Below are 14,348 nucleotides of genomic sequence, written 5' to 3' on the forward strand. Positions count from 1 at the left end.
TTAGCAAAAAGTGCTAGATGATAACTCTGGGCCAAGTACTGCTGGAACAGTGCTGGCCCGTCTTGGAACTCTAGGAGGAAAGGTGCAGACACTGCAGTTCATGGACACATCACCGAGCAGTCCAGGGGGCCCAGACAGGAGTCATTGAGCCTGTCTCAGTGGTCAGGGAGGGCTTCACAAAGGAGGGGACATCTGGATTCCCACTTCCCCTTAACCCAAGGCAATGTTTAATTTGACTGTTAAGGAGAAACACTTCATTTGAATTCTTCATTATAAAAGTAACATGCTTTTTCATAAAGGATAATCAGAGCAATCAAAAGTGCATCAAGTAGAAAGTGAAAGTATCTCCACATGGTTAGTTTGATCCGTGGCATTTTATATTCTTACTACCTGTATATAAACAGCCATATATAAAAATGACTTAATGTCTTTATATATATTTCTGAATGATTCATATTATATGTATTGCTCTGTAACTTGTATTTTCCCCTCATTTGGGAGTAGTTTGTGGACATCTTTTCATGCTATGCTAAGTCGCTTCAGTCGTGTCCGACTCTGTGTGACCCCATAGACAGCAGCCCGCCAGGCTCCCGCATCCTGGGATTCTCCAGGCAAGAACACTGGAGTGGGTTACCATTTCCTTCTCCAATGCATGAAAGTGAAAAGTCAGTGAAGTCGTTCAGTCGTGTCTGACCCTCAGCGACCCCATGGACTGCAGCCTACCAGAGTCCTCTGTCCATGAGATTTTCCAGGCAAGAGTACTGGAGTGGGGTGCCATTGCCTTCATAAAGTACTGCTACACTTCTTTTAGCAGCTATGTGTGGTATTTCAAGGATGTGATATGATTTATTTAATAGGCCCCGACATGGTCTTTCAAAGAGTAAATAGATGTTCACGAGTGGGACAGAAAGGGACCAGGGGCAGTTCCATCTGAGTTGTCAGCTGTAGGGTAGTATATGCTTCTAGATAGCAATTCAGTGTAAGTCAAGCATCCGTTAAGTGGGGCCAAAGGAAGCAAGGCCATTTGAAGAAAGCATCACAGACTGTTCTGAGGAGTTGGAATGTTTTTCTTCAAGTGGTGATGGCCAAGAGTGGGGGCACTGAAGGACTTTGATAGAAATCAGATTGATATGTTTCCGAGAATACTAGAACAGCTATGGATAGATGGCACAGAGGGAAAACTGAAGCCAGCCCATCTAGGAAACAACTCTACTGATCAGAGAGGATGGGCAGAGCGGAGCAGCGCAGGGCCAAGGTCATGGACACTGAGAGATTCTGGGTATATTGGGGGAGGAGGAGATAACATGTGGAGAATGGTTGTGGGAAGGGAAGGAGAAGAAAGGGATCTAACATCTGAATCTAGCCTGGGAGACTGGTTGGAGGATGCGGTGGTACCCAAGATGGGACAAGAGGAGGAATGGGAGAGCTAAGAAGCTTACCAGTTCAATTCTGTACTCTCTTCCCTTTGTTTTCTGTCTCCCTCCTGATACCTCATTAAAGGAGGAAGCGACCCCCACTGGCTTTTCTGTCCCCCGCCCAGATTATGCCAGATGATCCCTGATGTTAATGATTTGACCAGCATCTGCAGGAGCACTCAGAGCAAGTTGGGTTTTAGACAACTGTGGGTTATTTAAGCTTCAGATTTTCCTTCCTCGCTTTTATTTAAAGGACAGAGTGTTATCACCAGTTATCAGATGCGCATATACTTGAAGTTTCAAATTTTGAAGTGCTGACAAAAGCTTCTCCTTGTTTCAGGGTGAGGAGAGGTCTTCAGAAGTCTTGGCCTAAGTGGTCACAGGGGCACCAGGAACCCAGGACTGCTTGGCTGGTTTCAGAGCAGCTGGGGCTAGCGGGAAGGCACACACTCCTATTTGCTCAGTTACAATCAGCAACGACGTCTTTGTGCAAAATGGTAATGAGGCCATTAGGAGAGGCTCACCTGAAGTGCAGCCCTGTGAGTCCAAGGTAATTAAACACCTCCCGAATGAAAGGGAAAGGCCAGGGAAGGTTAAGTGAGGAATAATCTGCAGCACAGGTGGCCCAGGGGCTTTGAGGAGCCAAAAGAGCGACACCAGCTTGCACTATTTCAAAGGATGGAAATGTCACCCTCGTCCCTAAGAAAGGCAGAATTTTCATTATTTGGAGGGTGGGAAGTGGGCAATATTTTTAACATTTTAATAAAACATGTTTTTTTCTCATATTGCTATTTCAAGTTGGAGGCCCATGGCAGTCCGCCAGGCACCAAGTGGCCAGCGCTGCTTCTCGTGGGCTCTCACCACATGAGTGGGCTTTGGGACTCATGAGTCCCAGAATAGGGGTCGGGGGGCAGGGGCAAGTCACAATAAACAGAATATTTACAACCAGGTGTGAAGATAGACTCCAAGCTGCTTCCAGAGGAAAACTGATTTCCTTGGCCTGCCTCTACATCGAGATGCAGTGGCTACCCCGTCAACCCATGTTCCCATCCCTTTTGGCTTAGCCAAGAAGGAGGTCACCCTACCTTCACACGCTGGGCTTCCAAAGCATGCGGTTTGCCCCTGTGGCAGCGGCACAGGGTTTCTTCCCCTAAGTACAGTAAACACAGATTGTTTTTATCTTAAAAGACCGGCAGTGAGTATTTTTGCCATTTAGTTTCTGGCCTCAAATTCTCTGCTGTCTCCACATTAAAGCTTATACATGAATATTTACAGCAGCAATAGTAATAATAGCCAAAAAGTAGAAATGACCCAGATGCCCTTCAGTTGATGGAGATGCATAAAATGTGCTCTTTCCATATGATGAAATATTATTCACCTGTGAAAAAGAATGAAATGCTAGTAAGTGCCACAGTGTGGATGAAATATGTTTATAATGAGCACTAGGCTAACTATGGAAAGAACACATTTTATGTATCTCCATCAGCTAACGGGCATCTGCATCATTTCTGTATATGCGTTTATCTGGAGACAGCAGAGATTTTGAGAAACAAACATGGACATGGACAACGGACTAGTTCCAAACTGGGAAAGGAGTACATCAAGGTTGTATGTTGTCACCCTGCTTATTTAACTTATATGCAGAGTACATCATGCAAAATGCCGGGCTAGATGAATCACAAGCTGGATTGATATCCACAAGATTGCTGGGAGAGATATCAACAACCTCAGATATGCAGATAATACCACTTTAATGGCAGAAAATGAAGAGGAACCAAAGAGCCAGTTGATGAAGTTGAAAGAAGAGAATGAAAAAGCTGGATTAAAACTCAGCATTCAAAAAACTAAGATCATAGCATCTAGTCCTATCACTTCATGGCAAATAGCTGGGGAAAATGTGGAAATAGTGACAGACTTTATATTTTATGGCTCCAAAATCACTGCAGATGGTGATTGCAGCCATGAAATTAAAAGACGCTTGCTCCTTGGAAGGAAAGCTGACAAACATAGACAGTGTATTAAAAAGCAGAGACTTACTCTGCTGACAAAGGTCCACATAGTCAAAGCTATGGCTTTTCCAATAGTCAAGTATGGATGTGAGAGTTGGACCATAAAGAAGGCTGAGTGCTGAAGAACTGACAACTTTTGAACTGTAGTGTTGGAGAAGACTCTTGAGGGTCCCTTGGACGGCAAGATCAAACCAGTCAATCCTAAAGGAAATTAAACCTGAATATTCGTTGGAAGGTCTGATGCTAAAGCTCCAATACTGTGGCCACCTGTTGCAAAGAGCTGATTCATTGGCAAAACCCTGATGGTGGGAATGATTGAGGGCAATGAGATGAGATGATTGGATGGCATCACTGACTCAATGGACATGAGTTTGAGCAAATGAGTATGAGAGAGAGTGAAGGACAAGGAAGCTTGGTGTGCTGCAGTTCATAGGGTAGCAAAGAGTCGGACATGACTTAGTGACGGACCAACAGCAACAACACTGCTAAGTGAAAGAAGCAAGTCACAAGAAGGACCACATATTATATGGTTCCATTTATATGGAATGTCCAGAAGAGGCAAATTCATAGAGACAAGATGTGGATCAGTGGTGATCTAGGACAGGGGCAAGGGAGAAGGGGACAAGAGTAGTGGGGAGTAAGAAGCGCCTACCAATAAGATGAATTCTGTCTTTTGGGGTGATGAAAGTATTCTAGGATTTAGTAATGATAGTTGTACAACATTGTCACCATACTAAAACTTCTGAATTATATATTTTCAATGAATGAGTTTTATAATATATAAAATATATCTTAATAAGCTACTACAAACCCCTTATCAGAAGCTTGGGGCTTCTGACAAGAAATAATGTCCATGGGATGTTTCAAAAGTGTGTGTAACCCATCCCAGATTCTTAATATTTTTATGTTCACAGGCAGCTTTAGGAACCTGAATATAGCTATACAGCCTACACCCAGAAAAAAAAAAATCATTCATGTTAAAAAGATTTTGTTGATAATTCATGGACCACCTGCATCTAATTTCCTATTTCACCTTAAAATTTTACACTAGATCTTATCCTTCAATAATGTCAGGCCGTTAGGCAGTCCTGTATCTAAGTCCCATACAGATTCCTAAATTACGCTCTTGATATATCACCTGCACACTTAAAAACAGTTGTTAGCTTTACATTTATCTCAAAGTCAGGGGAAAATTCCTTAATGTATTCAATTCTTAACCCCAGCCCTTCCATCTATTCTCATTTTAAGCTATCTTTTCCACCTTCTCTCAACTGAAGCCACAGTTCTACCTAGTCTCTGAACTCCTCCACACTGTAGTGTCTTTACAGATGCTGATCCCCATGTTTGGTACACTGTTTCTTCCATTCTTTGTGAATTAACTGCTTCAGCTCATCCTTCAGATCTCAGTATAAGCCTGTTTCTCTCCACAAAGGCTTCCTTGACCTCCTTGGTGAGCTCTAGCACAGGCTCATCATGGTAGCAGTGGCACATGTATTGGTATTTTCCTCACAAGAGTATAAGTTTAAGATTTTGCTGTCTGGTTTGCTCACCATTGTATCACCATTGTTTCAAGGCCACCAAGTTGCCTGATTCCAGGGGCAATTTTCACATGGAACACAGTGTGAGTGGTGTGCTCAGAAGCTGTGGAATATGGCATCCTGAGATGAATGGCATATTGGAAACAGCCTGGGAGGGTTGATCTTATCTCTGACTTTGAGGGTAATAACTATCATCTCACACTATCTTTCCTACATTGAGGATTCAGGAAAAATCTCTTTCAGTTCTCATTTTCAGTAAATTTTGTGTTCATTTGTGCAACTGCCTTGGACCCAAAGAATTCCACAGCTTCTCATGTTTTCCTTTTTGCTTTGACGGCTAGGAGGCTCAACTCAAATTTGAAGTCTGCTTCTAGCTACTATGTAAGACCTGATGTTCAGTTCAGTTCAGTCACTCAGTTGTGTCCAGCTCTTTGCAACCCCATGGACTGCAGCACACCAGACCTCCCTGTCTATCACCAACTCCCGGAGCTTACTCAAACTCATGTCCATTGAGTCAGGGATGCCATCCAACCATCTCATCCTCTGTCATTCCCTTCTCCTCCTGCCTTCAATCTTTCCCAGCATGAGGGTCTTTTCAAATGAGTCAGTTCTTCACATCAGGTGGCAAAGTATTGGAGTTTCAGCTTCATCATCAGTCCTTCCAATGAATATTCAGGACTGATTTCCTTTAGGCTTGACTGGTTGGATCTCCTTGCAGTCCAAGGGACTCTCAAGAGTCTTCTCCAACACTACAGTTCAAAAGCATCAATTCTTCAGCACTCAGCTTTCTTTATGGTCCAGCTCTCACATCCATACATAATTACTGGAAAAACCATAGCTTTGACTAGATAGACCTTTGTTGGTAAAGTAATGTCTCTGCATTTTAATATGTTGTCTGGGTTGGTCATAACTTTTCTTCCAAGGAGCAAGCATCTTTTAATTTTGTGGCTGTAGTCATCATCTGCAGTGATTTTGGAGCCATAAAAAACAAAGTCTGTCACTGTTTCCATTGTTTCCCCATCTATTTGCCATGAATTTATGGGACCAGATGCTGTGATCTTAGTTTTTTGAATGTTGAGTTTTAATCCAGCTTTTTCACTCTCCACTTTCACTTTTATCAAGAGTCTCTTTAGTTCCTCTTTGCTTTCTGCCATAAGGGTGGCATCATCTGCATATCTGAGGTTATTGATATTTCTCCTGGAAATCTTGATTCCAACTTGTGATCATCCAGCCTGGCATTTTGCATGATGTACTCTGCATATAAGTTAAATAAGCAGGGTGACAATATACAGCCTTGACATACTCCTTTCACAGTTTGGAACCAGCCCATTGTTCCATGTTCAGTTCTGTTGCTTCTTGACCTGCATACAGATTTCTCAAGAGCAGGTAATGTGGTCTGGTATTCCCATCTGTTTAAGAATTTTCCACAGTTTGAAAACATGAGACCTGATGGCTTATGTTTATATACTAAATCTACACCTGACTTATTCTTTTTCCATTGCCATGACTTTGTCTGTTTTATGTTAATCTACTGTGTGCATATCTATAAGATGTATAAGTGTGTTTCTGTACATCTGTATAATGACTATTCCTTTAGAGTATGAGTTTTATAATAATATATATTATATATACTTTATGGGGGCTTCCCTGGTGGCTCAGTTGGTAAAGAATCCACCTGCAATGTGGGATACCTGGATTTGACCCCTAGGTTGAGAAGATCCCCTGGAGGAGGGAACGGCAACCCACTCCAGTATTCTTGCCTGCAGAATTTGCGTGGGCAGAGGAGGCCGGTGGGCTGTAGTCCATAGGGTCACAGAGTCAGACACGACTGAGTGACTAAGCACACATCTTTATGGCGTGGGTTGTCATACCCTCCTGAAAGGAATCTCCCCAGCCCAGGGATCGAACCCAGGTCTCCCACATTGCAGACAGATTCTTTACCAACTGAGCCACCAGGAAGCCCAAGAATACTTCTGGAATACTACTCAAGTGGGTAGCCTGTCCTTCTCCAGGGGATCTTCCCGACCCAGGAAGTAGAACTGGGGTCTCCTGCATTGCAGGCATATATAATTTATAATACATGTGATAAATATTTTGGGTATGAGGTATATTATAATATATAATATGTATTATAGGTTATAAATAAGCCATTTATCTCTAATATTTGTAAGTAATCTGAAGAGGAAATAGAATTAGAACTAAAAAAATGTGTATAGTTTGGGCTCAGATTATAAGATTTCAATTCATAATTCCAACTTGACTGCTTCTTTGGTTTGTTACTAGGCATGTAATCTAATCTCTCTGAGACTGTTAATACCCTTGTAAGATAGGAACACAATCCCTTTCCTATAGGATTGTTGAAAGAATTAAGTACAGAAATTTATGTGAAAGCAATTACCTGACACATTGAAACTGCTTAGAAAGTGATTTTGTTTTTTTCTTAGAGATGCACTAATAAGAGCAACATTTATTTAACTTTCAAACACCTGCCCTAATCCTGAATGTGTGTATGCTCTCCCAGCAGCCGAGGTGTCAAATCTATCCCCCTCCCCAGTGTTTTGTAAAGCTCTGCGCATGTGAGGGATAGCCATTGTCCTCCCACCCTGCCCTCAGCCTGTGCCTCCTTTCTGTCACCAGATCTCTTCCCTGAAGAGCCGGCTGAAGAAGGTCTCCACGACAACTGGCGATGGTGTGGCCAGAGCCTTCCTCAAGGCCCAGGCCGCTTTCTTCGGCAGCTACCGAAACGCTCTGAAAATCGAGCCAGTGAGTAGCTTCTTGGCGTGTCACAAGTCCATGTTTGGTCGGGGCCACAAGAAACTTGCTAGTCATCTTGTTGTTGAATTCACCAAAGGAGGTTTTGTGTGTGTGTGTTTGGTGGAGACTGGAGAAGTGTGCTGCCCTCACGCTACCTCTTAGCACAAGGAAGCTGCGCTGCCCCATGTGGAGCACTGTCTGCTCCTGTGGTTGTTAGGACCCCTCCCTTCCCTGGACAGTAGCACCCTCTGCGGGTCGCAGTGCTTAGCACTGTACACATCTGCTCTAACTGAGAAGTCCTGGTAAGCCTGTGAGGTAGCAGTGATCATCTTCACTTGACAAATGGGGAAACTGAGGCTTACAGAAACGATGACTTGGTAACCAGTGGAAGAGCCACGTAGGTTGTCCCAAAGCCCATGCTTCCTTCTGTGCTTCACCACCCTTTTCCTGCAAAGGAACCTCTTCTCCACACTTGAGAGAGCAGAGTATCCAGAGGCTCACTTCTTACAGGTTCCCAGAGTCGTCTTGGTGTACTGACTGCTAAGTGTGCTGAGGACTGGGGAATGATGTCATCTGCCCCCAGAGCCCGTCAGCCTTTCAGAGCCTCTGTTGCCTCATCCGTGAGGTGATTAGTTATTGTGAGGATGGAAGATACCAGGTCATCCCTAAAACCAAAGAAACTATCAGCTCTCCCAGCTTCAGTGAGAAGCTTTCATCATATGCTTGATTACTCATAGCCCCTCAGTCAAGGAGAATGGAGAAATTGGCCCGGGGACCTGCCTCACTGCATATGAAAGGATGCTGGAGGGGACCTTGCTGATAGCCCTTTCCTCTCAGGACGAGACTCCATCCTGAGCAGGCGGAGATGGCAACCACACCCAACCTAGTCAGAGTGGCTCTGAGGGACCTAGACAGACATTTTGTTAGATTAAATGATAGAAGATGAGTAGGTATCAGACAGTGCATTTCATGTGCAAACTCTGACAGTGAATCTTGACCATGATGCCTCATAAGCCACAGTTATACCTGGATAAGTACTTTTTGACTGTTATGAATCCATCATGTGTGTAGGTGAAGCACAGAGTGAAAGCAAGCACCCTTTAGCCAGGGTGCACACTCTGTGAAGTGGTTGGGGCAGTGGGTGCCCAAGGAACAGCAGCCTCGAGCCACCTTGTTCTCGTCTTCCATCCAGCACTAGGGCCTGACTTGCTCGGCTGCCTCAGCTTCAGGCAGTGTCACCTGACAGAAGGGATGCACTGTCTTTGCTTCTTAAGAGATACTTCCCTTAGGTCCTAAAAAGCCCTTCAGCTTAAAGCAAGCTTCTCATGTCCTCCTTGTCTGTAAGACAGGTAGCTCTGATTCTTTGTCCTGACCATGGGCCCAGCCAAACCAGTCAGGTTCAGTGCTGTTTTGAAAGCTGATAGAATTCAAGGAAAGTTCTGTTTTCTCCCCATCTTTAAAGTAAGAATAGGACAACTGGCCTGTCCTTGTCTTAGGCTACTGGGACTGATATTGACATGAAGTGTTTACACTCTTACAAAGATGTCATTGTTGTCATGTATATGTCTAGAGTCCAGAGACTGTTGATTCTGGTACATATTTCTGGGTATATAATCTGGGCACAAGTTGCTCCTCCAGAGGAGTTTATGGTTGTATTTGTACTTACGTCTCTCAGATGGTAAAGCATCTCCTGCAATGCAGGAGACCGGGGTTCAATCCCTGGGTTGGGAAACTCCCCTGGAGAGGGAAATGGCAACCCACTCCAGTATTCTTGCCTGGAGAATTCGAAATACAGAGGAGCCTGGCAGGCTATATAGTCCATGGGGTCACATAGATTCAGACACGACTGAGCGAGTAAAACATCCTGCTATACATCCTTAAAGGCCTCAGGTTTAAATATGGAAGTCCAAGAGTTTAAAGCCTGGCTCTGTACTTCTAGGCTGTACAACCTTGAGTAGGGCACTTAATCTCCCTAAACTTCAGTTTCTTCACTGTGAAATGAGAAAAAGAAGACTTATTCTACATTTTCAAATGGTTATAAGGAACAAGTGAGCCATAATACTGTTCAGAGGAAAGGTAAAACTTGGAAAAAAGAAGGATAGCAGCAATCCTTCCTGTGGTGGGCATGGAATTATCTGAGTGAGTGAAGACTTGGAGGCAGGACCCCTCATAGCCTCTTTGTCTGGGGTCATGGGTTTGGGTAGAGAGAAAGGGCTGGCTGCAGGAGAGGCTAGAGCCAAATTTGACAGAGCCTTAGATCCTAGACTAGGGTGTGAGCAGAGACATGCTGTGACTGAAGTCATGTTTGACCAGTAATGCAGAACTGGACTGAAAAGGAAACCAGAAGCAGAGACCAAGGGACTGTTAGAGAACTCAGAAGATAGCCCTCCAGTGGTTACACCAGGAAAAGGACCATGAAGAAGAAATGACTAGATGAGTCTAGAAATAGATAAGATATGAGAGATGAGGGGCAAGAAATATCAAAATATCTCCCAAGATATGGACCTGGGAGAGGATGATGATGCCCATAGTAGAAACAGGGACAGCTTGATGTGAAAGTGTCCTGAGTAACAGATTATAATGGTCAAATTGTGGAGCAGACTAACTGTCCATAATGATAAATGACTGGTTAAGTAAATTAAAGTATATTCATGTGATAGAATATTATAAAGTCATTAAAAATAGCATTGATTATAAACATGGTACCTTTCATTGAATTTTACGTGTCATTCCATCATAAGGTGTACGTACCACTGTTTCACATGTCAGTAAGAAAGGGTGCTGCCAATTATAATTGAAGGATGCCATCAATTGTAAGACATCCAGATTTCAGAGATGTTAAAATGTGAAGAAATTTGCATCTTATAGATCAGTGAAATAAGGCAGACTTGTCATGCTATTGGTCTGATTTATCTGCACCAGAATAGCTCTTTTTCATAAGGCCAAGAGAGAAGCCAGGGGCCTGAAAGTTTCTGACCAAGCCTCATCTTGTTATCTAGATGATTTTTAAACCGTAGATTTAGTTCTAGCCAATTCCCTTCATCTTAAAAAAAAAAAGGGAATAACAACACTTCCAATACCAGATTGTTTGTGAGATTAATTAAAATAACGATTGCAAAACTCATGTGAGCTCAAGAAGGGGTCAGGGGTTTTAGAGTCAGGCCATATGGGAGGCGTGGAGAACAGTGCCTGGATGAGCCCACTTGGGTGACAAGCAGCACAGTGCTGAGGAAGGGGTGTCCTTCATGGGGCCACTTGTCTTTTATGTGTTTCTCTGATTATTTAAAGAAACAAAACAAAACTGCTCTTGGTTTTTTGTTGGTTTTTCTTTTTTGAGAAAGGTTTAAAGTAATGGAATAGAAATGAGAAAATACCCATAATCCTGTCATCCGGAGCTGAGATAATATGTTAGCATGTTTCCACCAAGGTTCTAGGTTTTGGAGTTTATATGTTTGTTTTGGGCTTTTCTTTTTGTCCTGTTTTCCTTATCTGAAAAAAAAAAATGTATTGAGGAATAGTTGATTTATAATGTGTTAGTTTCTGCTGTACAGCAAAGTGAATCAGTTATACATATATGTATATCCAGTCTTTTTAGAATCTTTTCTGTATAGGTCATTACAGCGTATTGAATTGAGTTCCCTGTGCTACACAGTAGGTCCTTATTAGTTATCTATTCTGTATATAAGAGGGGGAGGGATAAGTTCGAGGATTGAGGTTTTTTTTGTTTCATTTACTTTGGGGTTTTGATTTTTCACTTTTAGAGAGTTGAGATATTCCTGGCAAAGCAATCTAGTTCCCTGTTATTTAGTTTTGCCTTTTAGAGTGTAGTAAGCACTTTTTCCATATCATATAAAAACTCTTAAAAAATTGGCTGCACATCTCTCATCAGGTGACTCCAGGGGGTCTCAGCTCTGGCTGTAGATCAGAATTGCCTGTGGGGCTCTTAAAAAGGTAAATGTCTGGGCCCCACTCAACAGAGATTTTTATCAAATCCTTGCCATCTGAAACCAGTGCGGAGGCCCACCATATTATCCCAGCGCTGGTTCTTTTGCTTGTTGGTAACTTTCACCATCTTAAACCACACTGTGGTGAATATCTCTATATAAATCTTCATTCCATGGTGTGAATTATTTCCCTAGGCGGCATCCTCAACTTGGTTTTATTGAGTTGAAGGTACCCGAGTGCATTTAAGGCCTTTAATTCATAAATTGGAGAAGGCTGGTGGCCAGAAGTGGTTGGTAGCCTGGAGAAGAGACTCAGGCAGGTGGGAAACGGCCCAAGGCTGAGGACAGAGACGGCCTGCAGGAAGGAGCGTGTGAGGCACGGAGGATACAGTGTAGGAGCTTCCCACCTGAGCCAGCAGCTGCGGTCATGGGACTCAGGTCACTGCCAAGTCGCAGGGCTTGGGTTTTTTCAAAGATGCAACATCACAGGCTTGGTGTACTTTTCTGCTCGGCTCCAGTGGGGCCTCTCTGGAGAGGCCCAGCCCAGCCCAAGAGGCAGAAATGGGCAGCAGTTCCTCCACGGCCCAGAGCTTGCTTGAGATTTTCAACTTGTTGGCCTTTTTTCTTTCTCTCCTACTGAAAAAAAATGCAAAATGCAGCTGGCTGGGGAGTCTCAAGCTTCATTTTCTTTCCCCTGCCTGGAAGGGAAGAGAAGGCAGCCTCCTTGCTGAGGCCCAGCCAGGTGCCAGGCTGCCCCCTCCATCCGTGCCTTCTGCCATGTGCCCATCTCAGGGCCAGAGGGCCCCTGTGGGATTGCCAAAGAGGTCTCTCTTTAGGGCCAGGTGACTTATTCCTCCCGAGGATCAGAAAGTGAGACCCCAGGGCATCCAGCTATAGCCGAGTCTTCTACCTGCTCGACAGCTGCCAACAGGCTTCATCCCTGAGTTGCTTTGCATCCGTGGTCATAGTAATTCCCCACGACTACCCCTCGCTGCCCACATCACAGATGGGAGAGGGTCGGCAGTTGTCTGTTACTTCCTGGCAGTTATGAGCCTGGAGTCAGACTCAGATCGGCCTGACTCGAAAACCCAGGTTTCTTCCACCCGACCCTTTCTCTTGCCTTTGTTCTGATTTCCTCGTGTTCCACATTAACAGCTCTTTCTCTGCATTTCCATCACCGGGCACAGGTCGTGGCATAGCATCGGCATCAACGCGTGTGTTTTGGAACAGTGGTAGAAAGGATGGGTGAAAGAAATGAAAGAACAGAGAAGTGTGTGGGGCCGGGGTTGGCCCTTGACCTCTGTTCAGTGCATGCACATTGCTTCTTCCCTGGCTTGAGGCTTTGGAGGTTGGTGCTGCCAGGCAGAGGGGAGAGTGTCGGTGAATCACAAGGGCATGTGAGCCATTTTTCCATCACTCGGAGAATATCAGGTGCAAAGCCCAAGGTATTTAACAATATCGGGCAAGCCAACTTGTTCTTCTCCACTTTAATGACAGAACCGCAAGCAGCCAGGCAGCTCCATTTGGAAAAACCTCCTTTATCCATGTCAAGCGGCAGCCCAGGCTTCAGCTCATTTATTTAGGCCTTTCTTGCTCTCTGACACGCCTCCTAGCAGTTGCCAGGCAACTCTGGGAGTAGCAGTGTGTGTTAGGGATTAACTAGTTAGGGCTGGGGTCCTTTTTGGCAAGAAGGGGATAAAAGACAAATGATTTTAATTGCCAGGCCAAGGATCCTTTCTCTGCTGGGTAGAAGATTGCAACTTTTGGAATATGTGTATAGCAGTGTGGGTCTTGAATTTGCCTCGAGTCCCCTTTCTCCCTCCTCAGGGAAACAAATGAATTTTAAAAAGAATCTTACTTTACCTCACTCCTTTGTTTAAAATTATATCATCTTGAAATCGGAATAAGACTACACCACCACCGTCTCTGGAAGACATTTCTTAGCACAGTGGCCTCAGTTTTAAAGAACTTTCAAAAATAGCATTGTGTGCTTTAACTGCATCCTTTTTTTTGGACATGGTTTCTTACTTCCTTGCTCATGGCTATGTAGAGTCATCTTAAGGCAATGCGTATGAAGGTGCTTTTCCCATGTTTGACCCATTGCAGGTCCCTGGTAAATGTGATATCAAAGAGCAAAACTGGTGGGGATTAGAACTTTAAGTTGCATTCGGTTCCATGCCGGTAGCGGTGCAAAGGCCAGTATAGATGGAGCACAGTGAGAGTTGTTTATTCAACAGGCTCATGTGGCTTTCTCTGGGCCAGCATGCTAGCTGGGCCTCCCCAGGATGAATGGAGCTCAGCCCCTACCCACAGGGCACGAAGGCTGAGGTGGGGACAGTAAACCGACAGTCAACAGTGCCGCAAAGAAGTGGCACTGCCTGTGTAGGCAGTAGCCAGCTCCTCCAGTCCTGCCTGCTTAGTCCTTCCCAAGAGGCCCGGCTCCAGATTCAGCTATGGGAATGATACCATCATCCACGTTTCAGCCTCTGATTTCGCACATAATTCTGCTGAGTCATGTTTATCCACCTAAAACCCCTTGAAGACAGAGACGTTAAGATAAAAGCAGATTGATAACCTGGCTTTCAAGCATGAATGGACGAGGCTATGTTGGAGCAGGTCAGAAAAATACCATATATGTCTGTCTCCTGGTTGATCTCATGGTTTAAAAAACAAAACAAAACCCAAACT

The 14,348-nt window shown here is 44.2% G+C and overlaps 1 protein-coding gene across 11 annotated transcripts in view; it reads left to right on the top strand.

Moving 5' to 3' along the window:
* Positions 1-14,348, top strand: part of DENND1A (DENN domain containing 1A) — a 536,262-nt gene that overhangs the window by 378,811 nt on the left and 143,103 nt on the right. For 10 of the 11 annotated variants that reach the window (XM_060411818.1, XM_027966460.2, XM_027966462.2 and 7 more), the window contains one exon: positions 7,600-7,725. The exons of the other annotated variant lie outside the window; for it this stretch is intronic. In XM_060411818.1, the coding sequence (XP_060267801.1) occupies positions 7,600-7,725 (126 nt within the window). The remainder of the gene's footprint in view (positions 1-7,599; positions 7,726-14,348) is intronic. 11 annotated transcript variants of the gene reach the window in all.

This window comes from Ovis aries, chromosome 3 (genome assembly GCF_016772045.2).
Source record: "Ovis aries strain OAR_USU_Benz2616 breed Rambouillet chromosome 3, ARS-UI_Ramb_v3.0, whole genome shotgun sequence".
In the NCBI taxonomy this organism is placed as follows: domain Eukaryota; kingdom Metazoa; phylum Chordata; class Mammalia; order Artiodactyla; family Bovidae; genus Ovis; species Ovis aries.